This window comes from Hyposmocoma kahamanoa, unplaced genomic scaffold (assembly GCF_003589595.1).
Source record: "Hyposmocoma kahamanoa isolate Upper Pololo Valley unplaced genomic scaffold, ASM358959v1 87, whole genome shotgun sequence".
Taxonomy (NCBI): Eukaryota; Metazoa; Arthropoda; class Insecta; order Lepidoptera; family Cosmopterigidae; genus Hyposmocoma; species Hyposmocoma kahamanoa.
In genome coordinates, this window is record NW_020654422.1 from 20,309,434 (window position 1) to 20,336,537 (window position 27,104).

At 36.6% G+C, this 27,104-nt stretch overlaps 1 protein-coding gene across 4 annotated transcripts in view; it reads right to left on the reverse strand.

The window, feature by feature from the left end:
• Nucleotides 1-27,104, reverse strand: part of LOC113235189 (teneurin-m) — a 504,828-nt gene that overhangs the window by 87,548 nt on the left and 390,176 nt on the right. For all 4 annotated transcript variants that reach the window (XM_026470804.1, XM_026470803.1, XM_026470802.1 and 1 more), the window contains one exon: nt 20,199-20,237. In XM_026470804.1, coding sequence (XP_026326589.1) covers nt 20,199-20,237 — 39 coding nt within the window. The remainder of the gene's footprint in view (nt 1-20,198; nt 20,238-27,104) is intronic.

A 27,104-nucleotide genomic window follows, 5' to 3' on the forward strand; every position in this document is an offset into this window, starting at 1 on the left:
ACTATCCACTCAGTTAATTAAAACAATTAACTTGCTCGTTGTTAAGACAGCGTAAAACGTTTCCGCCTTTCGCACCAAATTTTTACTTTTAGAGATGTGAATTTTATTATTTGTATTTGTCAAATTCGCATTCGAATTTATCATTTAATAGTGAACTTTTTAGGTCGTGACATTATCTGTGCGGGTTTCAATATTTTTAACCGATTTCAAAAAAAGGAGGAGGTTCTCAATTCGACCGTATGTTTTTTTTGTATGTACGTTACGCGATAATTTGTAAATCGATTTTGATGATTCTTTTTTTGTTGGAAAAAGAATCCCTTAAAAGGTCATTTAAATTTGAAGAAAATAATCCGTTACTGCCACCCCAAACTAGGGGATGAATAACTTTTGAGGTCGGTTTTGTAATACTCTGTACTGATATTATTTATAAAGTTATTTACGTCCAACGAAAATGGAAAAGGTTGAATGGGTAGGTATAGTGACGTTTAGTATTCAATAACAGCTTAATTAATTTAGAGTTTAACGTCAGACACAAGGACGGTCTTGTTTAACTGCCTCCGTGGAAGAACGGTTACCATGCTGGACTGCCACGCAGAGGTCGCAGGTTCGATTCCCGGGTCGGGAGAAATATTTGTATGGCCTACATTTATTTCTCTCGTGAGTTTGGGTGTAATTTGTGGTTGTCTATGTGTGTGTCCATGGCACCCGCGACACAGGGCTTCCCTAGTGCGGAGCTATGTTGAGTGCGTGTCCTTCCTAGAATAAACAGCACGATCTTTGACCGCAGCACCTATGTAACAGCGATCAGAATTTATAACAGACTTCTAATGGAAATGAAACGTTCAAAAGTGTGATAAACTTAAAGCTTGTTTGTTAATTGACAAAGTTTTTTACAATCTTAACGAGTTTTATATAAAGACATCAAATATTTGACAATGGTATAATTAACGTAATTATAATTTTAATTTTTGACATTTAGGTTGTAATAAATTTTAATTGAATTGTAATTTTAAAACACTACGCCTGATTTGGGTAAGAATTGTGGAACTAATCACTTGTGAGTAACGCCTGTATTTTACCAATTTATACAATAAATGTTTCTGATTTCTGAGTAAATATTGTGTATACATAGATTATAAATTATATTAACATACACTATGTCCACGTTTGCGAACTAGAGGGCAGAAGCAATGCAGAAATGCAAAGTCGCGGCGAAACTATTTTTCATACAATATTTGGAAACGCAGTTGCACTTTTGCAGTCTTATACTTAGTAGCAGTAGAACTACTTGTGAAGAAGAAGAATTCGTCCAGGGAAGTACTGCCATCTTACCTATGTCTGCCGCCAAGCAGTAGTGTGAGCATTTTCATCGGTATTCGTCTTCAGTTCCTGTATATCTCATACCCGTCGCATCACTACCACTCGTCATTTGCACAGAGACACTTTTACTGGAGCCGTTTTAACTCGGGTAGTTTTTTCAAGATCGTAAAAACTTTCTACTACGGCTTTTTGGAGAAAAAAGAACGTAAATTTACAATGTAAGAAAGAGAAAGAAATTAAAATTTTCCGTGTAACGGACTGAGATAGATAGGTGAATAAAATGTAGCTGAAATTAACTCTCTGGGAAATGTTTTCTATATTGTATTGTATTGAAGTGACTTTAAACGTTCCAATCGAAGAATGAAATATACCGAGTTTGAGTTATTAAATATAATGCACACACTCATAGCCCCGTACTACGGAAACCCTGTAACGCAGGTGCCGTGGGCACACGCATAGACAATTACAAATTATCCGCTCACGCGATACGCTCCTCCTACCGCAAAATGGCGGCAATTTGGTTTCGCAAATTAGAAAAGCATTCAGTTTAAATACGAGTTTTTATAAATAAAAAATATTATTCTGCATTCCTAAATAAATACCTTCCGTACTACCAACAAAAACATCTCAAATAAAATGCAGTAATACACCGCAAATCCTGCACTTAAAAAGCACTAATGAAATTTTTGGTGTACTTGGATAAATATGATAATATTCCGTTTAAGTGGTTCTAACGTTTACCATGAAATTACTCCTTAAAGTATAGTTTATAAACATTTATATTCAGGGTAAACTTAAAAAACGCTACTTACGGTATGTTTTCATATATAAACACCGCAATCACCAGCCCAAACAATAACACACACGATTGTCGTGACGTATTTTTGAAGTTGTTTATTTTTTTTAAATGACAGACCCAGGCATTAAAAACTTTATGGTTTGCTAGAGTAGTTACCAAAATAGCAATTAATATTAGTTCTTTTACCTGTTATAACTTCGATATCCGATAAATCGGTATAAAATCATCACCGGCACCTCTAGGTGTGGTATGCGTCTACGGCTGCATGTATCGCGTGAGCGGGTATATCAAACTCATGAGATAAATAAATGGAGGCCAAATATTCCTCCCAGCCCGGGGATCAAACCCTTTGCGTAGTAGTCCAGCATGGTAACGGCTCGGTCACGGAGGCAATTAAATAGACAAGAGACTGAGTTTGTGTTATCTACTCTCTCTACTATCTACTATTACTTATTGTTATGTTAGTAGCAGTAGAGCTCCTTGTGAAAGAGTTTGTCCTGGGATGTATTGCCAAGCAGTAATGTGAGCCTGCGTTATGGTTTAGAAGGGTAATGGTGCTGGTGACGCTAAATACTTAGCTATCATTTACTTGAGAATTAGTCTGTGATGTTACAAAGTGTGTACGCTGAAGTCTTTGACGTTTTTTTTTAAGATAGTCGTGCTCATGGTTGTAAGCGACACGCCTGCCCATAATAGTTGCACTGCTGCTAAAATCGCAAAGATCTAAGGGTCACTGCGCCCGGCACCTTGAGATATAAGTTGACTAGTTTTATGTACCTGTAATTTGACCAGCCCCCTAACCCTTCAAACCCATGCAGTAATGGTTACATTACTGCATGGCGGCAGATTCAGGTAAAGTGGCAGTACATTCCTGGACGAACTCAAAATGTTCGCCCATATCTCATTATAAAGAAGGAACATTACAAAATCCATTACCAAAAGCGACATTGTTTTACAAAATCCATAAAGTTCAAAAACGAGCGTCTGAAAATAAAAGGGAATAGTCATCGCACCTGGAGAAAGCAATAACAATACAAAGACTCATTTGCCGCCGCCCTTAAAACATTCACAAATGAAAGGACACTACCTGAATCACTCCAAGTAAGTGTCGTTAAAAGAAGAGCCCGATTTAGGCTCGATTTAAACGGAAAAACTCGGTTATCTATGTAACGATCGGGCATTATTCGTCGCGATGGGACCTCGAAGTGAATTTGCATTATTTTTTATCGTTTACGCCTGACACTTAAGACTTGATGTTCGAGAATTTTCTTTTGTCGCAAAATACAAAAGCGGATGAGTTTGCTTCAGAGTTAAAGGTTTGAAAGGCTGTTTTTTCGCAATGAAAAATTACTTTGTTGTTCTTGTGACGTTGGTGCTGTTAAATTTTAAGTGTCATCAGGTTTTTGTTGGCCGTTAGAGTATGTAATCTTTTATTTAACCTGTGCGTCAGCGGTGTTTTGTAAAGGTACGTATTGTGAAAGAACCGTGTTCTACTTATTTGTGAAGATTCGTTATCTAATAATTTCCTCTATCTATTATCTATTAATTTCGCGGACCCGACGTCCATATAATTGTAAGTCAATGGGTAAAGTAGTCAATTTCAAAAACGCAATTGTTTTCGTTTTTTTTATAATACCATGTGACAGAACGAACAAGTCGTGCGCCTGGAGCAACACGCCCTTCCACAACAGTTGCAGTGCCACTCAGAGCTTTAGATCGCAAAGAGCTTAGGGGCACTGCCACTGCGCCCGTCACCCTGAAGCATAAGTTGACAAGTTCCATGTGCCTGTAATTACGAACTGGAACGCATTAATCCTCACATTACTGCTTGGCGGCAGAAATAGGTAAGGAGGCAGTACTTCCCTGGACGAACTCTTTCATAAGGAAGTTCTGGCTGCTATTCAAAGTTAGTTAATAGTTTATAGGGTGATATGTTTTTTGTAATAAAGGAAACCGCAAAAATGAAAGAAATTTTGGTAATATTTGCAAATTGTATGTAGTATAAACTGGAATGTTCTTTGGTAAATTAAAAATAAGATATTTGTAAATATAATTTAGAATAGAGTGGTTTGCATTATTAGGTATACCAGCTATAGCTGGTTAATGACTGTGACCTGTAAAGTGCTTATTGATTTGTTTGAAAAAAACAATAATACGCGATTTTAATCCGAAAAAGTAGTTTCATTTCCATATATTTCTATTTTCTCTTAAACTTAAGCACCTAAATGTGTATTCGTGTGTTTTACTTCCGTGTTTGTCCACTGATAACTATTTAAACCTGAAGACAAAAGAATATTTCTGGTGCTATGGTCTTTTACATACATTGGGCACCGGTATACGAGTCATTAGCAATACCCGCTACATACTTGTCAGTTTTTTTCATTAAACCATTCGTGGTTTTGGGATAGGCCACTATTCTGGGAATTTTAGTAGTAGTAGAGCTCCTTTTGAATGAATTCGTCCAGGAATGTACTGCCATCTTACCTATTTCTGCCGCCAAGCAGTGAGCAGTACTGCGTTCTGGTTTTGAACGGTATGGGTGCTTGTGAAATCACAGGCACAAGAGACTTGTCAACTTATGTCTTAGGGTGACAGGTGCAATGGTGAGGGACACTTGTTAAATTTTTGCGGCTTAAAGATCGGAGTAGCACTGCAACTGCTCTGTACAGGCGTGTCGCTTAACACCAGTCACGCGTCTTGTTCGTCCCGTCAATTGGTATTACAAAAATAAAAATACAAAAAAATTAAACTAACCTTAAAAAATCGTCGAAAACCAAATACAAAGATCCGACAAACAGGCACATAGAATAATTCGTGAGGTCCTCTTGTTCGTCCCGCGGCTTAGTTGGCATAGCGTCTGGCACGGTTTGCTAGAAGACATTTCGAATTCGGAAGCCGGTTTGAATTTGGCCGGATCTAAGGATTTTTTTTCTAAGTCTTCGATCTTTGTATTAATAATTACAATAAACTAATGAAGTAATTTCACAAAAAAAAAAAACGATAAACACCTTATTGTATTTAAGTCATCAAGGAATACGATTATAGGTTTGCAAATAACCAGCTTATTTTTAATTCTGGAAGGCACAAAACTTCAGTACAAAACCTCCCAAATCGTGGACTCCCAAACTTTTTTTTAGCTCGAAAAGGATTTTCAGAATTTCCCCTCCAAAATCCACACGAGCTGTTGGAAGCATACCGTTACCCAGGTCTTAAAATTTTCCGCCACCTATTGAACAGTTTATATGCAAATTTTACTGCACAACCTTTTGTTGGGAGCTAGAATTGGGAAGGGTATTTTAAAAAATTTCTTTTTATGGAATTCTTAGGGTCGTTATTTGAGAAGCAGCTGCTTCGGAGTTATTTATTTGACCTATATTTAAGTCCCACGGTCTAAGAAACGCCATGTGGTCCAATGTGTTTATTCCACTGAAGAAAAATGACTGTCTTATAATCTAATATCGTACGTAAAAAGTGTCCTGATATGCAGACAAAGTCGACTGTAATGTCCTAAGTAATACCCACGGCTTCTTTAATTACATTATCGCCCTATGGATTGTTTGCGTCAAGATTAAGAAAACATTTTTATTATCAAAACACTGAACATACATTTCGCATAAACTTGACGTATAAAAAAAACTAAACATTTGCAATATAACTATTTTTTACTAAATTTATTTAGTGCATGCATCTGTGCCGTTGATAATATTTTATTTCGACTTGTATTATCTATGGAAGAATAGCTTGCCAGCTATCTGTTAAAAAATCCGTAAATGTTGTGTTGTGAAGCGATATTTATTCACACAAGAAATAAATTATCGTTGTATCGGTAATGTTATGAAAAACATTGTACGTAACACGGGCAGTAAGAATGACAAACACGAGTCGTAAAATTTGCCAACCTTAAAGGCGTAATATTTTTTTCAAATCTAAATGGGATCAATATAGAGGTATCCTCTTTCCAACAAAAAAAGAATTATCAAAAACAGTTCACAAATTAAAAGTAATCGCATAAAATAAATAAAAACAAAATACAGTCAAATTGAGAGCCTCCTCCTTTTTCGAAGTCGGTTAAAAAGTTGTCCACTAATTTTGTCCGTAAAATATTTGAACCTGAAATTTAATATTGCCTTAATGTAACCTTATTATAATTACACAAAAGGTGCGACATCTACTCACGAGTTTACAACTTGTTTTGTTTTCTTTTATTATCTCAAATGTACAAACTACACATTTTATTTTAAACGCGATCGAAGCACAGAGCATTTGAGACCGAACTCTCGCAATCCGTCGCCCTGGAGACTTGAGAAACAAAAGCCAGTGTTAAAACATTAATGAACTGCTCTATAAAATATGGTACGAGTACATTCTGGCTGCTGCACTATATCACCTTGCAGTTAAGTTTAGTTGGGGTAAGATAGCATTACCAGTAGAGCTTCTTGTGAAAGATTTCGTCCAGGGAAGGACCGCCATCTTACTTATTTCTGCCGTCAAGCGGTAATGCTAGCATTACTGTGTTCCGGTTTTGAAGGGTAAGCGTGGTGGTGAAATTACAAACACATGGGACTTGTCAATTTAAGTCTCAGTTTGACGGCCGCAGTGGCAGTGTCCCTCAGATCTTTGTGATTTAAAGCTCTGAGTGGCACTGTAACTGTTACGGACAGGCGTATCACTTAGCATCAGGTGCACGATTAAAGAGAGTTTTTATATGAATATAAATAAATAACCCCTACTCTCATAGCCCCGCAGGAAACCATACATCGTGGGTGCCTTGACACATCTATAGACAACCACAAATTACACCCAAACTCACGAGAGAAATAAATGTAGGTCATGTGAATAATTTTTCCGGCACGGGATCGAACCCGGGACATCTACTCTATCTATCTTATACGGCCTCTGTGGTCGAGTGGCTTGCAAACCGGTTTTCAAGGTTACGCCATCTCTGAGGTCCCGGGTTCGATCCCCGGCAGGGTCAGTGTATATACTAACTTTCCTATATTGTCCCGGGTCTGGGTGTTTGTGGTACCATCGTTGTTTCTGATTTCCATAATACAAGTGCTTTAGATACTTAACATTGTATATGATGTTGTCTAACATTTATTTATTTGTCTACATGGTAGACCAGCGCGGTAACCGTTGGGCTACGGAGGCAGTTTTATTGTTACGAGTAGTACGATTGAACTTTGGAAATACCTAGAGCTCTCAAGTGTGAAGCAATCGTTTTTTTCCACTAAGCTACCACGCTCTATTGTAATTGTAAATTAGATAAAACGAAAATACCAACAGGAAGCGAAAGCACAAGAAACACCTAGACAGTCTCTATGCACAATAGCTTGTAACAAAAGCCTTGATTCTGCAAGCGGCCCTCGCAATTTTGCCGAATAATACCTATCGCAGCCTTTATATACACTCTCGATGATTAATAGATCCAATATTAGCTACCAGTTTAATATATTTGCTTATGTTATTGTTAAGCAAGGAGAATGGGTAATTTTGAACTATAAATCTGGGTAAATTAAGGTTGAAAGTTGAGTGGAGGTGTTAAGGTGGTGCTGTGTTGTGGATTGCATATAGTCAGTTGGTTCACCTGAAGGAAAGTGGAAACTAGAGGTGGGTGGTAAATAACAGTGATCAGAAAAAAATCACAGTGATCAGCTGTTAAATAGTATCACTGTGATTTTTAACGATGGAACGACGTTCCAAAATCACATAGGCTGTACCTTCGTTCCACTAACTGTAACTGATGTACAAAATTGATCCAAAATAATAAACACGCCGTATACTCTTCTTAACGAATAATACGACAGCCATAAGCATGTAAAACTGTGAAGGTTATTGCGGATCAACTTTTCAAATGGAATTCAAGTTGAGTAATAGTAACGACTATTAGAAAGTAGCCGCTTGCCAAAACCGTATATCGCGGTGACAGGTGTGACAAGTCACGGTGGTTTATCACTGTGATTTTTTGTAACTGGAACGATAGTCACGGCTATAGAAATGTAACGCTTTCCTCGTGTCTGATTGTGATATACTTTAAAAGCTATATTTATTTATTTATTTATTTATTCAGGATATTTCACATAGAAAAACACTACACGTTAAATATCGAACATAATAGCTTAAACCTACTTGCTTCTACATTTAAGGAACATCACAGCATGCAATGACAACAATCTGCAATAAAATATTAACAACATTACTGTTGTTTTAAATTATGCGAATATATAATTAATCTATCTACTTAATTCTGTTCTGTGTAGCAGTTTCCAAGAGAACGTTTCCAACAGTTACCTTCTTAAAGCTGCGTTAATTGTTAACCATAATCAAAGTATTAGAGGCGGGCGTTGAATGGACAAACTAGTCGAATCAACTGTTCACGTCTAATCGACGTTTCTACGGTCTACCGTTCTTCGGTTAACTAGTAGAATTCGTAGACGGTTAAACGGAGAGTCCACGCGTTAATCAATGCTCTGCGTCACGAGACGACGTGCGGACTTAGTCAAATTATACATAGCATTACATAGACAAATTATTTTGAACTTTAAATTCTGTACGTGTAAGTTGATGTTTGAATATGTGCGATGAAGTAAGATAAGTCTGTTATGCTATTTATTATTGCAATAATGCATTCAATATACAAAAAGGATGACGGTGTAGTTAATTCGCTAGAGCGAGAGAGAGACGTTGCGCCCGTTGTGACGCAATGCCCTTGAATCTATCGGAATTAAACTCTATTGCAGTATGTTAAAAGCGTCGATAGCCGCGCTCATGTTAAACATTGGAAATGAATTAATTTCCAAAACTATAGTTCATATTCTCAAAAGCTACTTTAGTTGATTCAGTTAAACTCGTCTTACGAACGAAAATCAACTTAAGTTGAATGATCGACTAGTCGACAAATTTAACTAGTTGACCGACCAGTTTATCGTCGACGATGGACGGTTGCGTTTCGTTAACGGAAAACGCGTCGACGACCCATCTCTACAAAGTATGGTCCGAGTGAAGTAGTCAACATTCGACGGAAAATCTTAACACCGCGATTCAGGATTGCGCAAAATTGATCAATGCCATCTACACTTGTTAGAAGGAACTACAAAAATGCTCATAGTTGGTTATTGCAATTAATTGTATTTATGATATCGAGAAGGGACGAACAAGTTGTGCACCATATTCCATAACAGCTGTAATGTAACTCGGTGCTTTAAATCATAAAGATCCATTGCCTTGAGACATAAGTTGACAAGTCCCATGTGCAAGTAATTTTACTAGCACCCTTACCTCTTCAAAATCGAAACGCAATAATGCTCAACATTACTGTTTGGCGGCTGAAATATGAACTTTATTAGTTTTTTTTTAAATATTTTAAAAATCCCGCTTGAAAAGACTCAACGGATATACATATTCAAAATTCGAAACTCAATTTAAGAATTATGATCAAAATTAAAATTCGAATGAGTCTTTGAAATTGACAGCAAATAAGCCGTTTCAAATTTTGAACAAACCAAATTCGAGATTCTGTTTTTAATTATACGTAGGTATTTACAGGCAGAAACTCGAATGATAATATTATTTCATTCAAGTTACAACGAAGTTCGCGACCCTTGAGTACAGACGAAGATAAACCGGAGGTAGTGATGGGATAAGAATCGAAAGATTTATTCGATAAATCGTCCACTGTACAATAAAATTAGTTTCTAAAAAAAATGTATAAATATTGTGTAGTAATTTTTTTAACAGTATAGTAACTAATCGAATATTCTTTGTTTTCTGTTCTGCAAGTAGGCAGGATAATATGAGTAAACCGTTTCTCGTTTTCTTGCAGTCTTCCGCTGATGTGCTTTGTATGCCATCGAACAAATGCGCGAGTAGCCTATTACCCGTATTATAAGGTAAGTAGCAGACCGAATGGGTTGGTAACCTATCACAAACTCGAATTTTTTTCCGAAAAAACGTTTGTTCGAATTTTCGTTACACCGAAAACCGAATTATAACGAAACCGTTGTTCTTTTAGGATATGTCAGATGTTTATCGGAAAGACACGATTAGGTTCGGTTAAGTTAGGTTTAAAAGAAAAAACATTTTCCTCTCAAAATTACTTTCGAGGTTATGAAATTTCGAGCTAACGTTATTTCTGAAAAATGTCATTTCGAACTACTGATAGGTAACCAAATGGGCCCTACTGACGTCTAGTAATACTGTGCTACAGCAAGGTTAATAATAATAATATTCGGTGCTTCATCTACCACTTTATAAACAGATATCTGCAATCCTCTTTTTCGAAATGATACAGCCCCATATCTTTCTACATTAGTTTTGATTATAGACCCTCCCTACCGACCCTTAGGGTCTACGAAAAGTGCACTATAACGTGTGCGCGTACAGGAACCTTATAAGTTCAGGTTCTGACCCCAAATCAGCCAGTGTACAGGGTTATCACAGACGTCTGTCACTTGACTTCACCTGATTCTCGAGAGGCTAGTATCCCGGGTGAGCCGCCCCGGGTCCACAGTACCTTCCCTATTTTCCGGATAGGTACCGGAGCTACAGCTTGCACACTTCTCGTTGCGCATTTGTACAATTAGCGGTTGCCAGTGTTGCCACCGCTAAGTCAAGAAATGGTACAGTTGAATCATGACTATTAACCAATATTTGAAATAAACGCGCTTCTAACATTGAGTCAGACTATGTCCAAACGTAGTCATACGTCTCTTTCACGTTAAAAAAAAAATAGTACTTCTTATTTTTTTAAATACCACGAACAAATGGTGCCCTGGCAGTAAACACGATGAAATTCACGCCTGGTCTAAACAGCTGCAGTGTCGTTCAGAGCCTCAAACGCAAAGGTCTGAGACATAAGTTGTAAGTCCTACGTGCCTATAATTTCACTAGCGTCTTACCTTTCAGAACCGGAACGCAGTACAAACGACGTGAATGGTTCTGTTGTAATTTTAGCGCTATTTTCGGTTCGGATTTCTATTGCAAAAAAATGTGCTGTGTGAACCCCCGTTCACAAACCCTTCGAAAGTGGAACGCAGTTAATGCTCACATTACCGCATGGTGGCAGAAATAGATAAGGTAGCAATACTCCCTTGACAGACTCTTTCACAAACTTGCTAAATTCTGTATATCATAGTTGTATTATGTTGTAATGGTGCTTACAATGGAAAGAAAATTATATGTGTACCTTTATTGTCAACTAGTTTGATTAACAGCGTCAATAAAAAAAAAATAAAACAAAACGTTCGGTATTTAAGTCCCATCTCTTTAGCGTACTTTATCTAAATATAATAAAGTTACGACTTTTTTCCTTGTTGAGTGAATGTTTTAAAATACTTTCGACGGATCCTCGACAGAGTTCCGAATTCGGCTTCAGAAATTACCCGACAGATTGATCCGAATTCAGACAAGATCCAACAATTTGCATCCAACTTGCAGCTTATTTAGATTGTTTTTCGTTTTCCTGCTAACTTCCCTCCAGGCACTGGAACTTGGTATTCTACTTTAAAAAAATTCCAGAGTTTTTTTAAATATCTCTTTAGATTATTTTCTTTCTTGTCGTTTACATTTTTTTCGAAGGTACATTTGAATTTGGAATTCAATTTAAAAAAGTAAGGGATAACATTTTGCTTTCTTATTGTTAGCAATGACAATACATTATGCCAGTACCAAAATCAAATATATTAAGACCAATTGCAATAGATCCAATTTGTACAAAGCAAATCAGAAACAAGATTACAATTCTCATTTCCTAGTACTAGAGAATAGGTACCTCTGGAAAGCCAAAACAGATCTTGGCAAATATGGATTTCTGGAAGCAATTACTGCTTAGGATTTTGTTAACATCTGTTAGTAGAGAATACGATGTTTTGATTATTATCTATAGGGGGTTTAAATTTGTATCAATTACAATTTAAGATAAAAATAATGCCGCACTAACTACAGATCTTAGTGGTAGCTACTGATCTCATAAAAGGCCAGGAAAATCAATTATTCACATCACAAAAAACGTAACATTCTTCATACAATTTTTTTCATCATAATAACTACGTCCTCGAGACAGAATTCTATTTGCCTGTACTAAGACCCAAAAATATTTTCTATATTTTATTGATTCCTTCTAATAAATGAAAACCGGTTATGACCATCAATAACCGGTTCAAACGGGCACTAGCCCCACCGGGATACCAGATACGGGGCAAATTATAACTAGGCGCAGCGTAACTGCTCCTTTGGCGGCAATAATCGTATCTTGCCTCGAAAAATGGCAAGTATGCGCAAAAATGGGAAAAGTAAAGGAGGTAAGAGAGAGTACCTACTTCTCTTCGAAGCGCGATAAAAAACCTTATGCAGGTGATTATACTTGTGACAATAAATATCGTGAATAGAATTTACGAGGTGTTATACGTGACGTGTTTAGTGAAACTGTCGTAATTAGGCAAATTTTGGTTGCAAATATACGTAATTCATATAATTCCGGATCATATACCAAGATTATCATTATCTGAGTTTAAAAAATACATTAAAAATATTTTGATTGAAATGTACAATACATTTATTTTTCTCGTGAGTTTGAGTGTAATTTGTGGTTGTCTCTACGTGTGCCCATGGCACACATTTCCCTAGTTCGGGGCTATGTTGAGTGTGTGCGTTATTATTAAAATGTTATACATGACGTGTTTAGTGAAACTGTGGTAAGAAGCATTAGGCAAATTTTGGATGGAAACTTATTTCGATTTAGTTCTTTACAAATGAATGAGCTGTAGCGTGTGTTAAGGAAGTCGCTACCCTTATCAACATGGATTCACATTAAGCCGGCCAGAAAAATCTTTATTTACCTTAACACTAGTAAGTAAGTAGCAGTAGAGTTCCTTGTACAAGAGTTCGTCCAGGGTAACACCGTAACTTTTTTACTTATTTCTGCTGCCAAGCTGTAATGTGAGCGTAACTGCGTTCCGGTTTGTAAGGGTAAGGGTGCTGGTGAAGTTACAGGCGTATAGGACCTAACAGGTATAAGGGTGTGACCCTCATATTTAGTCAAATATTTTATATGTCCGTAAAAATATACGTAATTCATATAATTCCGGATCATATGTATATTAAGATTATCATTATCTGAGTTTAAAAACTACATTAAAAATATTTTGATTGAAATATTCAATACATTTATTTTTCTCGTGAGTTTGGGTGTAATTTGTGGTTGTCTCTATGTGTGTCCATGTCACCCGCGACATAGAGTTTTCTTAGTTCGGGGCTATATTGAGTGTGTGCGTTATTATTATAATAATTTAAGTAATTAAAATGATAACTACAAACATTATTGCGTTTACTACATTTTATACCACATTTTTGTCTTCGTCCCGAAAAATTAGATAGACATCACATACTAGGTTTTCACTCAAAGACAACGATATTGGAAGTGAAATTATTTTTAACCGACTTATACAAAAGAAGAGATGATCGATTCGGTCACATTTGTGAACTGATTTCGATGATTCTTTTCTGTTGGAAAGGGGGTACCTCAGTAATCATGGCACCATTCAAATTTAAAGAAAATTTTCCACCTCTAAGGGTGGCAAAGTAGGGGAAGAATCTAGTGGACTGGATTTCACCCATTTTCCGTTTACCAATTTCAATAAAACTTGGCGAATAGATTCCATAAACTTTTGAGGTTGCTTTTTTATATAATTATTTCGGATCCAAATCGTGCATATTTGTCTTTTCGAACAAACCTGTGACGATGTGACCTCCTTCCATTGTTATCCCACCTTTTCATCACCTTTTCTGTGGTTCCTGGCCATTTCTTTTCAAATTTTGAAACGTTCGACACATCCGAAGAACAGAGTCCGATGTGATTATATATCGAAAAGAGTAGAAGTACGTTACTAGAATAATTTCGTTATTCAAACCAAGACCTATGTAAAGATGTTTTGAGAATTTATACTATATCTTATTTCGTTTAGGAAATATAAAATCGATCTTATATTGAAATATAGAATCGGTCCGGCTCTAATTTTTAACTGCGTATAAATTTGATCCATTTACCAGTTCTCAACCTAAACCATGTGCCAATTTTAATGCTAATCTAACCTAGTAACACTGTATAAGTCGACACTTTCGCAGTAAGTTTGTCTCACGTTTTATAATATTTAAGCTGGGAGTGTTTTGTAGCATTGTACCAATTTTTTTTTAAATATCTTTTTTAGTTACAGCCTTTTCTTGTGATTTAACTATGGATTTTTGTAGACCCAAGTGTCCTACTTTATTGCCGTGGTTACGGCAGATTAGCGGTAACCAACCTTTTCAAACCAACGTTTACAGGTCCCATGGTGACGTCTGATTGTTTCAAGAACAAACATATGCGATTTAAATGAAAAATAAGTTTTCAAGTCACGCAAAAAACTTGGAGTCTATAATATTTCAACCTATTAACGGAATTCGATAAAAATCGCAATAACAAAGCTATAACCTCAAGAGATCATCTCCCTACGAAGGAAATGATATTTTTTCAAAGGAAATTACCTTTTCTAGAAATGGTTTCACCGTATAAATATTCCTAATAAATTCCGTTCTTACTTTACGATGATGAACTATGAAAAGGAATGTTATTAATAAAATAAGATATTTTTTATCCATCTGTGTACAAACACCGGTTGGACCAGATTGGTGTATACACTCTGACACAAAATGTACCTATATTCCACAGGTCAACAAATTACACTTGAAATCGACACTTTCCTTCCATTAACAACCTCTGTGGCCGAACGGTTGCCATGCCGGACTGCCACGCAGATGTCCCAGGTTTGATTCCCGCGGCGCGAGAAATATTTGTATGCCTATATTTATTTCTCTCGTGCGTTTGTGGTTGTCTCTTTGTGATTCCATGGCACCCGCAACACAGGGTTTCCCTAGTACGGGGCTATGTTGAGTGTGTGCGTTATTAATATTCCCTTGCCGGATATTTGCGATTACGACACTGCAATTGTATTTTAATATAAATAATATGAGAATATTGACGGCAACGTGGATAATGTTAAATATACATAGACCGAGTGTTGATCTAGCTAAATTTGCAATATCGAAATGGGACAACTTCGTTACCGTATACCATTTTCCCTGCCAAAAATTCTGTAGTAAAAGTTCCGAAACCGAATCCGGGATTGTCGGTATTTAGTGGGAACTGATCACGCAGAGACTCCCGATTGTCGATTGTTTACCGGTGTAGAGTTACGTCCTGGTTCGAAGTTTGCCAGGTGATTTAAACTCGGGAAGGGAAGTAGTTAGATGAGGTTTAGCTGGTAACCAACCTTAGCTTAGATGTTTAGGTTTCTGGAATTTTATCTACGTCTAAAGGCTTAATATGCACCGAGATGATAAATTGATATTTCATATTCTTGGATATAGCTGTAGATCAGTAGCAAAACGATTGCTTTTCAATTGTGAGGTCGATGCTTCGAATCTCGTACATCGAAGTTTTCTTCGAAGACTTTTTAACAACTTGACTTCCAAGGAAGTACTGCCACGTTACCTATTTCTATCGCCAAGCAATAATGCGTTTCGGTTTTAAAGGGTGTTGGTGAAACTACAGGTACATTGGACTTGTCAACTTATGTCTCAGGGTGAGGGGCGCAGTGGTAGTGCCCCTCAGATCCTTGAGTGGCACTGCGCCTGTTACGGACAGGCGTGTCGCTTAATACCAGGCGCATAAGAAAAAAAAAGGATAAGTGTCTCACAAAGGTGTAAGCATGTTGGCGTGCCACACTAGACTTCGTTGTCATATCCTTTTTTTATGAAAGACATTTTGCACTTGACCGCTGATGACCTTGAGTGCACCATAGGCCAAAGGGTGAGCTGAAGGTCCTTAGTCAGTGTAAAAAAATAAGTAGCAGGCCTGAGGGCGCACAGATGGGCACGGATCTCACTCACACACATTCCCAACTAAGTTACGGAATTACCCTTTGGGGAAATAGTGTGCACACACGAGAAATATTTACAATCCAGAAAAGATGCATCCGTATTCTTGGCAATTTGAGTAGTACGGATAGCTGCAGACCGCACTTTAAACAATTTAAAATTTTGACTTTGTGTTCTATATATATTTTAGAAATTTGTAAATTTATTAAACAACACCCTGACTTTTACACTAACACTGACGACCTGCCTCAACGACACACTTTTAGACCACGCAATAGATTGCTTCTGCCACGATCTCGGCTACACATACACAGCTCAAGTCCCCACTCGATGTCGCTGAGTATATTCAACGAATTCCCGCCCATTATTAAAAACAAGGAAAATATATATTCACTGTTTTTAAATAAATTAAAATTACATCTTTTTAATAAATGCTATTACAATTTAAATGAATAATTTGATGACAAAGAAAAATAATAATATTATAATAAATTTGAATAATAAATAAATGTTAATTATATACTACAAAGTTATGCTATTGTAATCTAATTAAATTCAAACTTTCAAGTGACATAATTCTACTCATAATATGACGTATTCTTTTATTATTATATGACATATTTTTTTATTTTATATTATTATTTGATAAATAACAATTTTAATTAATAATTGAAACCTCGGCCTACCTCTGCTGTTAATGTTATCCCTAATAAAGGGCTCATATGTGTAGCATTATTTTAAATTTAAGACATGTATACCATATGAATGCAATAAATATATTGAGTATTGAGATCTCTGCTCAAGACACTACAAGACACTTCCATCAGAAGGGCATTCTGTAAAAGCAAGTCTGCACGAGTTAACGCTGAACTGGGGTCCTCGCCGGCGAAGTGATAGGGTCGCCAGGGTCATGGTGGCAGCTTCAACCACGGGATGGGGTAGTGAGAAGCAGTCGAAGTGCGTTTTCAGTGCCTATTTCATGAATCGAGCTGTTGTGGGGGGTCGTAAGTATATATACTCGTATATAAATACCTCACCAGTCTTATACTTAACTATCTTAACACTTTGCTGGCACGTTTCAGATGGTTTCAAGATACAAGTGTTGCCATCTATTGATGGCACTTGGTACTAAATTTGTAATAGTGGCGTTGAAATATATTATTATTAAGTATAATGACAGTTCTATTTCCGTATCCTAAACTATAACTTATAAGTGTAAGCGGTGCTGGAGGAGATCCGATTCAACAAATGTAAACAGTCTTTTTTGCCTAATTTCGTATTCATAAAGCGAAAATCAATATATTCCGCATATTGTAATAAAAGCTGTCCTGACACAGTGTGTCAGCGTTCGGAGTTGTTCTGTAATCGGTACTCGTCTGTAGTTGGCAGCGAATGAAAACGAAGAAGTTTCACAAGTTGTCCTTTTTTAACTCTACTTCAGCTGATGTTCTCAGAATGGGACGCTCTGTTAACTTAGTTGGAAAGTTGTATTATTTTGTGAAGAAGAAGCAGGGCTTCGTTTTTAACTTGCTGACTTTTTTTAAAACAAAATTAGAATATTGAGTCACGGACAAAACAGAAATTGAAAAATATTATGGCACATTGGGTTTATTTATAACAAAGATTAGTTTAATTGCTGTAACCTACATGTAAACTTTCACAATCCTTAGAAAACCTGCGAAGCTTCCGCCCTTTGAGCGAGTGTGGTTGACCTGGACACTCTCCTTGGAGGAGACCCGTACTCAGTCGTGGAACGTAAAATGATTGGCTATATTGAGGATGACCAATAATGATTGACTGTTACTATTTGTTATAAAATCAAAACTATGCAAAAATTAACGAAACAAAAATTATATACGTAGTCCGCAGCGGTTAGAATCGTGAAAGTGTTATGAGGAGCTGCCGGGTATTAAATTCTGGCACATCCAATTTGAGAAAACCCGATTTTTTTTCCTAAATTGGTTCTGGTCTAACTGCTTCCGCGGCCGACCGGTTACCATGCTGGTCTGCCACGCAGAGGTCACGGGTTCCCGGGCTAGGCGAAATATTTGTGCGGCCTAATATTTATCTCGTGTGTTTGAGTGTAATTTGTGGTTGTCTATGTATGTGTCCATGGTGCCCGTGATACAGGGTTTTCCTAGTGTGTAGCGTTTTTTTTTTGTTTTTGGCCCGCTCCCTAGTCACCTCCTTTCATTACATGTTCTACTTAAAAGGAAAATACCTCTAACCAATAAAATAAATATTCTTATTTTACCGTATTAATTTTCCCAACTTGGAGCTGAGCAAAATAAAGCGCTCATTTAACGATGTTCAATTTTATTTTTATTGTTATTGTTTTTTCCTTCAACAAACGGACAAAAAAAGAAAGAAAAAATGAACTTCGCCGTAGTACGTAAGTGATATTGAAAAAGCTGGAAAAATGCAAATGCTTTTAATGCACATTTAGGAATAGTGGTTTGCAAATTCCTATCGGATGTGCAATTATTTACAAACTCTACCCCAACTAAGTGTTCACACAATTTTCTCGATACAAACAAGAACCGGATCTTATAATAATAAATGTTGAGAGGGTTCTTTGACGTTTAGATGATGTCACCAATCTGCAGAAAAAACTTAATTTAAAAGTTACAAGTTTCATTTAAAAGGTTACAAAGTGCCAGGTTAAGTGTAATCGGTGGTACCTACGACGAGTGCTATACAGAAAGTTTAATTAAAACTATCAGATATATTCAGAAAGTGTAAGAATAAATAGTACCGATGTTTTTTCTCACATAAGTTACCTCGTTCGTTTGTAAGAAAATCGTGGCACCGCGATGCAGAATTTAGAAAAAATGGGTCAATACCATCTACTGGATTTTTTGGGAACTACATGATGAACAAAGCTCATATTGGTTAGATTAGTTAGTAAGGTTACATGTAATATTTTAACCGCTGTCCGGTCTACTAATTACTGGTAATTTATTGTATTGTTTCCTTCTTATTTTGTGTTGTTTTTATTACCGTTAAATATTAATATTGTAGAAGCGCTGCTAGAGCTAGAGTGGGTGGGGTTCTGTAGGATAATAGTAATGTAGCCTGGAGAGTAGTAGTAGCATCCGCAGCCTTCACAGCCTCCATACATCTTACTTAGTAAGTTTAGTTCAAAAGTTGAAATTCCAGTTGTATAGGTACTTATTCAGGCTTAACAATAATATTGTGATCTTTAAAATGTAAACGGTGTAAATATAACTTGTAAAAGGTTCAAAAAGATAAGAAGAGATGTGTTCGCTACCGCGATCGGGCAGGGAGTGACGATGGGACGAAACAAAATCAGAATGCGAGGCAAAATGGAACAATACAAAATTTGAATTTAAATACTAGTGTGAGAACAAAATAAGAAATTTAAATAAAAAGGTGGGATGACGATGGAAGGAGGTCACACCGTCACAACATGATTCAGCTCTGCGCAAGTTGTCTTCCTTTTATAAGTAGTTGTGTATCTAGTTGGACTTTTACAGATGTAAAATTAAATATGCACTAGATGTATTTATAAGTATTTATATAGTCTGTAGTAATTTAATATTTTTGCAATTTTTATTATTTTTTTTATTATATAATTTAATTTAGTTTTATTGTGCACGTAAACCCGTTGTTGTAATTACTGTGTCCTGTATTTTGGTCTGCAGGACAAAAAATTCTTTCAGAAATAAGCACTACCTTTTGTTTGTGTTTTCCGTTTTACCAAAAGGGATTTGTGTTTTCCTGTACAATGGATATTTAAATAAATAAGATGTAACAACTGTTGATGACACTCAAAAAAAAATAATTAAATAATCTAAGATGTAAGAGCGTTGCAGTGACGAATATATTCAATAGTGTGCGTCGAAAAAATTTATGGCCATTGCGGGCTTTCTGCGCAAAATCCAGTTTTTGTACTGACAATTTTTGGTAACAATTTGCTACTGTGTCTCTTGTCGCATTTATGTTTTGTCGCGAATTTCATTGAAAATCACTATTTTTATTCCATACTTATTTTTAATGATATAATCAAAGTTTTTATTTTATAGTGAAATAAAAAAAGCTTATTTATTGGGCTATAATTTTGCTCAGTGAAATTTGGACCCAAGTATATTGTAACGTCTTTATTATTTTTTATTTGTTATCTGTGTAAAAAACATTTAGTACTTACGTTCGTGGTCTGAACGGTCGTAGGTAGATCTCAGCATGCCTGTAAAGAATAGAACTTGTGGTTAATGATATTGTTTGATCTCATTAATTCTTACTAATATTTTAATAGATAACTGCCTCTGTGGCCGACTGGTTACCATGCTGGTCTGCCACGCAGAGGTGTCGGGTTCGATTCCCGGGCCGGGAGAAATATTTGTATGGCCATATCGACGGTGGAAATTTGAAATGTCGTAAGGAATATTCTGTCGTAATGGAAAACGCCCCTTTCTATAAAATGTCATTATTACCCTTATATCGACGGTGGAAATTTGAAATGTCTTAGAAGACATTTTGTCGTAAAGTCATTTTCCCTTACGACAAATTGTCCCTTACGACATTTCAAATTTCCACTATCGATATGTCTCTCGCGTCGGGTGTAATTTGTGGTTGTCTATGTATGTGTCCATGGCACCCATGATACAGGAGCTTCCCTAGTGCGATGCAATAAAAAAAAAAGATTTTAATGAGAACTAATAAATTAACAACACCGACAACATTAGTAATTGGAAATGAAACTACTATCTTTCAGATCTCAATCGCGTACATTTGTTTTTTTTTTCAAACAAACCAACGTTCCAGGATTTTACTTGTTTAAATGTTATAATAATAGGGGTTAAAGTATGAAATTGCCGATTTGTACTGAAAATCTAAATTGTTTATTTTTTAAATTTTTAACAAATTTATTTAATCAAAATAGTTGCCATTATTATCTATACATTGCTGCCATCTAATGGGAAGGTTATTAATGCCTTTGCGATAGAACTCCGACGATCTAGACTGCACAAACTGTGTGAAAGCATTTTGTACTGCCTCCTGGGAAGAAAACTTCTTGTCACGTAGATAATTGTCCAAATCACGAAAAAAATGGTAGTCCGTTGGAGCAAGGTCTGGTGAAAACGGAGGATGACGAATGGTTTCTAACTGCAGTTCCTGAAGGGTCAAAATGGTTTCTCGTGCTGTGTGAGGTCTCGCGTTGTCGTGGAGCAATAATGGTGAAGATCGATTCATGAGTCGGGGCTTTTTTACTGCTAGTTTTGTCAACATGGTTCGGAGTTCGGCACAATAGACATCTGCCTTTATTGCTTGACCAGATCGGAGAAAACTATAGTGAATAACACCATGCTGAGACCACCAAACAGTTACCATTACCTTTTTATTGGTAAGTTTTGCTTTAGGACACTGTTGTGGCATTTGACCTGGGGTCAGCCATTGCATTTTTCTTTTCCGGTTATCATAAAGAATCCACTTTTCATCACATGTTACAATTCGATCCAATATTCCTTCATTTCTGTACCTGTTCAACAAGGCAACACGCGTTTCTTTCTGCAGATCAGTCAAATCATGAGGCACCCATTTTTCGTATTTTTTTATTTTATTGATTTGACGCAAGTGAGTCAATATTGTGGGTAAGGTAACGTTAAACCATGCCGCTAATTCCTGGGTAGTTTGACTAGGATCGGCTTCCACTATCTCTCTTAATTCATCGTTATTCACCTGTGTGGGCGGTCTTCCTCGTGACTCGTTCTTTAAGTCGAAATTTCCATCACGAAAGCGTTTAAACCAAAATCGCACGGTGCGTTCATTAGTAGACCCCTCTCCAAACGCAGCATTGATATTGCGGGCTGTTTCTGCCGCGTTAGTTCCGCGTCGGAACTCGTATTCAAAAATCACTCGAATCGAATTTTCGCAGTATCCATCTTTCTTGTCTAAATTGAATAACAAAAACAATTGAAAGTCGATATTCAAATGTTTCAAATTTAAAAAAAAAAAAATCACAGAAACCATTTGAAAAAAGTTTCATTCGAAAACCTCAAACCATGAAGATTCTATGAAAATTCAAAGAACCTATTGCAATAAAACGGCAATTTCATACTTTAACCCCTAATATATATATGATGTAGTATTATTTAAAAAATAAATAAATAAGATAAAACATTAACCTCACTTAGAATTTCGTTAGGAGGCATCTTTATTAGTGTGGCTTTATTTTGTAGCCCTACTAGGGTTTATGTAGCCCTACACTACTAGAGTTAGTTAAAAATGCACTACTAATTATAACTAGACGCCAAGGCTAACCGAATTAAAGAACTTAGCTTTCAGACCTTTCAGTGTTCTATCTCCACTGGCTGGGTCGTATTTAGTGATTTTTTTATGCCCATTACAGGGTGACACTGGCTTAGGAGATGAAAAGACGTCTCATTCGAAGGCGAATCTTACTGTAGTATAAAGTAGTATAGTGTCTTAGAAATTAACGTCCTTACGCAAGCGTCACAGTATATTAAGAAAACGTAATTTATTTTATGAAGGATAACAATTATTGTTTATTTTTGTTTTAAAAAATAGATAGACATGTTATTGTAAGTTTTCTTTTGCTACATTCACTTTAATTCGCTCTAAAAAAGCAAAATGTCGTACGTCATTAAACTAATGACGTACGACATTTTGCTTTTTTAGAGCTCTTTGTCAAAGAGTCCGTCCAGGGAAGTACTGCCACCTTAACCTATTTCTGCCGCCAAGCAGTAATGTGAGCATTACTGCGTTGCAGTTTTGGAGGGTAAGGGTGTTGGTGAAATTACAGACTTGCAACTTATGTATCAGGGTGACGGGCGCGGTGGCAGTGCCCCTCAGATCTTTGCGGTTTAAAGCTCTGAATGGCACTGCAACAGTAATGGACAGGCGTGTCGCTTCTCATCAGGCGCATGATTTGTTCGTCCCGTCACTTAGTACCATAAAAAAAATATTGGCTTCAAGATCTCTATAAAACTACTTGGTTCATTTTAAAAATATAACATTGAGCGCGTTTAAAAATAACATCAGTACGGAAATACATAAAACTTTGCCAAGAGTCATTTTTTTTTGAACAAATATAGGCAAATGCAAAAAAGAAAACACTACACAAGTAAACAATAAGCTCATTCATCAATTATTCCTATTCACAACTCGTATAATGGTACAGCCGTGCACAAAAGCCGTCCAATTAGGTAGTTTAGCGTCGAAAGCTGTCGTCATGGCGACCGGTTTCACTGTGGACATGCGTTAATTGCATGTTACCATTTTGTAGCGTTTAGCACCTTTTTGTACAGACGGGGAGAAAATCCTTATAGGATTAAGAGGTAACTACTAAGTAGTTTAATCTAAAAGGTGAAGGTGAAGATTGATAAACAGTAATCCCGAGTCTTTAACCTTTTAGATTAATTGTATTTTCTATTAATTTTTATTAATTGTGATTCCTGTGCTTTGTGGAAAATAAATGTATTTTTATTTATTCATACATATATATTTAACTGCCTCCGTGGCCGAACGGTTACCATGCCGGACTGCCATGCAGAGGTCCCAGGTTCGATTCCCGGGCCGGGAGAAATATTTGTATGGCCTACATTTATTTGTCTCGTGAGTTTGGGTGTAATTTGTAATTGTCTATTTGTGTGTCCATGGCACCCGCGACACAGGGTTTCCCTAGTGCGGGGCTATGTCGAGTGTGTGCGTTATTATTACTACTATTATTATTATTATTATACAGTGACAGTAACTGTATTTATATACACTGTCTGTGCAAGCATTTACCAGTGTGTCCCTCATCCCCAAACACCCGAACTAGGGAGCAATTTAACACAGCCAAGATAGTGTTATGATAGTCGCAACGTATTCTATACCATTTTAAAATAAATGAACATCGATACAACGTCAAAAAATACTTGAACGACGTATTTCTCTATTTTCAAGTCGTATATGCAAAGATGTCCTTTGGTAAGATATATTGCTAAAAACTTTAAGCTCAATTTTTTGTAAAATACTTTTGATACAACATAATTCTGAGAAACGGAGCTCACTGCAACGATTCCGCTTAAATGTAAGGTTTTTTACAGTACCGTACACATAAACATTCTTTTCGAAATCCCTTTGGGGTTTCTTTTGGGATATTGGACGATCCTGACAAATATCTCATATTTCATTTACTTTCATTAATCATCTAACAATTTCGAAATTATTTTCATTATTACTCTTACGTCAATTAAATGGAGTTAAAAAAAAAAAAAAACATTATTACAATTTTCCAATTTTGAAGAGATAATCTCGTACTTATAACAGAAACCAGCACGTGGTCTACGCACGACACGATTAGGGTTTTAAGATTTTTAAGCGCCCGTATATGTGCTGCGTGGTTATTACAATTTTTGTGCATCAATGTACAAGTACTTGTACCAGTTCTCACGGGATTGTTTTTATTGTTCACACTTTGAAACAAAATAGAATTTAGTCCTTAATTAAGGAACGGGATTTGAATCGTCGCTCTAAATTTTAATGCTGTCGAAGTTCAGAATCAGTCGACACATACCGGTTTATATTAAGTTTGAATTGTTTTTATAAATGCATACTCTGATTATTATTATTGGCACAATTAAAGAATGTGACGATGTCAAGTGCAGTTTCTCAGTTATGAAAATATAGAGATATAAACAGAAAATGAACTAATTTTAAACGGACTTTAAAAAAGGAGCAGGTTTTTAATTCACGTGATTGCTCCGGCGTTTGTGAAGTGATTTTGATGATTCTCGGAAAGAGGGTCCCATTTAAATTTGAAGTAAATATTCCACCTCTAAGGGTGGCATACTAAGGGATGAATCCGGTTTCGTGCACTTTCCGGTAACAGCTTTCAATAAAACTTGGCAAATGGATGTTATTTCACTAACTTTTGAGGTTGTTTTTTTTCTTAATTTCGGATCTGAGTCATGTATATTTGTTTTTACAAACAAACCAACGTTTCGGGCCCTTTACAGGTCCCATGTACACGGGTGACTGAATCAGTTGACTGACTGACCTAAGAACTCCCAATATATATAGACTTTTTTTAAATTCATTATTTCACGATATTAATTGCTCAACAATAAATAAATGAATAATTTAGCCAGGTGATGAGTATTATTCCATAGTATTATTCCATCACTCACAACAGCAAGAGTTATAAGGAAAAAAGTCTCAAAATATTTTTAAGAACTTATTCTTGGAACGAAATACAATGTCCCATCTAATTCGACCGTGCCACCCTCCTTCTCTTATTGTACGCCTCTGATCCAATATGTCTTCGATATAAACATGCGTATACGTACATAGTTATATATGTTATCAATATATAATATCTCATAGAAATGTCAATAAATTTCTATGAGATGCGAGCATAGTGTACGCCCTTGGCGTTTCCTGTGCGAAGAATTTGCTTTAAAAATAATCACGAAAAAAGAATTTGTGTTTTTGCACGTTCGGATTCCGTATATATTTTTTCCAAATGTCCAAGCTTTGGAGTTATTTTAAGTTTTAAGTATATTGTATACAAACCTTTAAGCCGGCAATATATTAAAATATTAAGCTTTTTAATAACGTTAAGGTATATTTTTCTACTTTAATACTGTTACAATGTTCTGATATGACGTATTATGTTTTCTCTATCCGAATATAGAATGTCCTTGTGTGTCTTAATAGAATATTAACCTTATGCTCCAGCAGTTAAGGTAAACTTTGACACTTCTTCTTCTTATCTTATCGATGATATACATTATACTATAGTGGCCCAGAACTCAGCCACGCCGACCGCGTCACTAGCAGCCGCCATTAAATCCTCAAGCGTCCTCAGGTGTTAGGGCACGCAGGGCATGATATGAGGTGGGCCATTGTTTGAGTCGCACCGCACAAGCAGTCCAGGTTAGATCCATCCGAAAATCCCCACCTGAATAATTGTCCTTGCTCCGACCAACCTGAGTTCGAAGCCTATTCAAAGATGTCCAGATCGGCCATGGCAATTAGTGTCCTAGAGGAAGACTCTCAGAAGGCGGGACAAACGTAGAACTCTTTCGCGCCAAAGGTTGCACCTCGCCTGAGCCGGCTCAACGCTCAGAGGATCGACACAATTGAAAATACCTTTCGGGCATCTCAGTCTCTGTTGCACTGTGAATTGATCGTGCATAGGGAGCCGAGTGTAGACGGCCAATTGTAACGCTATGTATGAAAAAAACTTTATGAAAACCTTCAATAGCTCGTGGAGAGCTGCTGGAAAGGTCAAGTAAAAGGAAGAAAAGCCGTGCTACCACCAACTTTTAGCGCCCAGATACACGAGGAGAAGAGAAGGAGAATGACGAATCTGAATTCTATTTACTAGGCAATAACATTTAAATTTCTTTAAAGAAATATACCGCGGCCGCCGCCCGGCCACCGCGCGGGCCGCCACGGACTCCGCTCGGTGACCACACGGTCGACGCGCGGGCCACCGCGTAGAAATTCAAGCCAGTCTCGCCCGCGTGCCCGGAACGTTCATTTAAGTTAAAACGTAAAAGCTTAACAAATAGAGCGTATTTTACCATTACAGTTAGACGCACGCGGTTTAATTTGTTTGAAAGCTATTCATTACGGTGACAACTGCGCTCTGATTGGCCAGCCCGAATAAAAAATAATTGACGGGTATCGTCAATTGTTTCACTTCAAGTCGACCAGTTTAACTTGCTTTGCTATAATGGACGAAAATTTAAAAATTACATATTTAATATTTATTGAAATGTGATTCCGTTTGTTTTGTAATTATATTGTTTTGCTGTTTATCCCCGAATGGAACAGTCCCACATTGTTAGAGATATTATTGTTGTTATAATAAATACAGAATAGTTTTGGAATATACGAAGACGTACACACTAGTCAGTAGTTGGCGCTGTACTATTTCAGCTTTCTAATTTGTGATTTCGGAGCAAACGAGAGTTGATATTTAAAAGTGATATAAGGCCCATGTGGAGTGTGTGCGTGTGCGTTATTTCTGGTTATATACTCCATGCCATCGAGCTATTATTCAACTGACAATGCATTTTTTTGGTATAATCTACTTAAT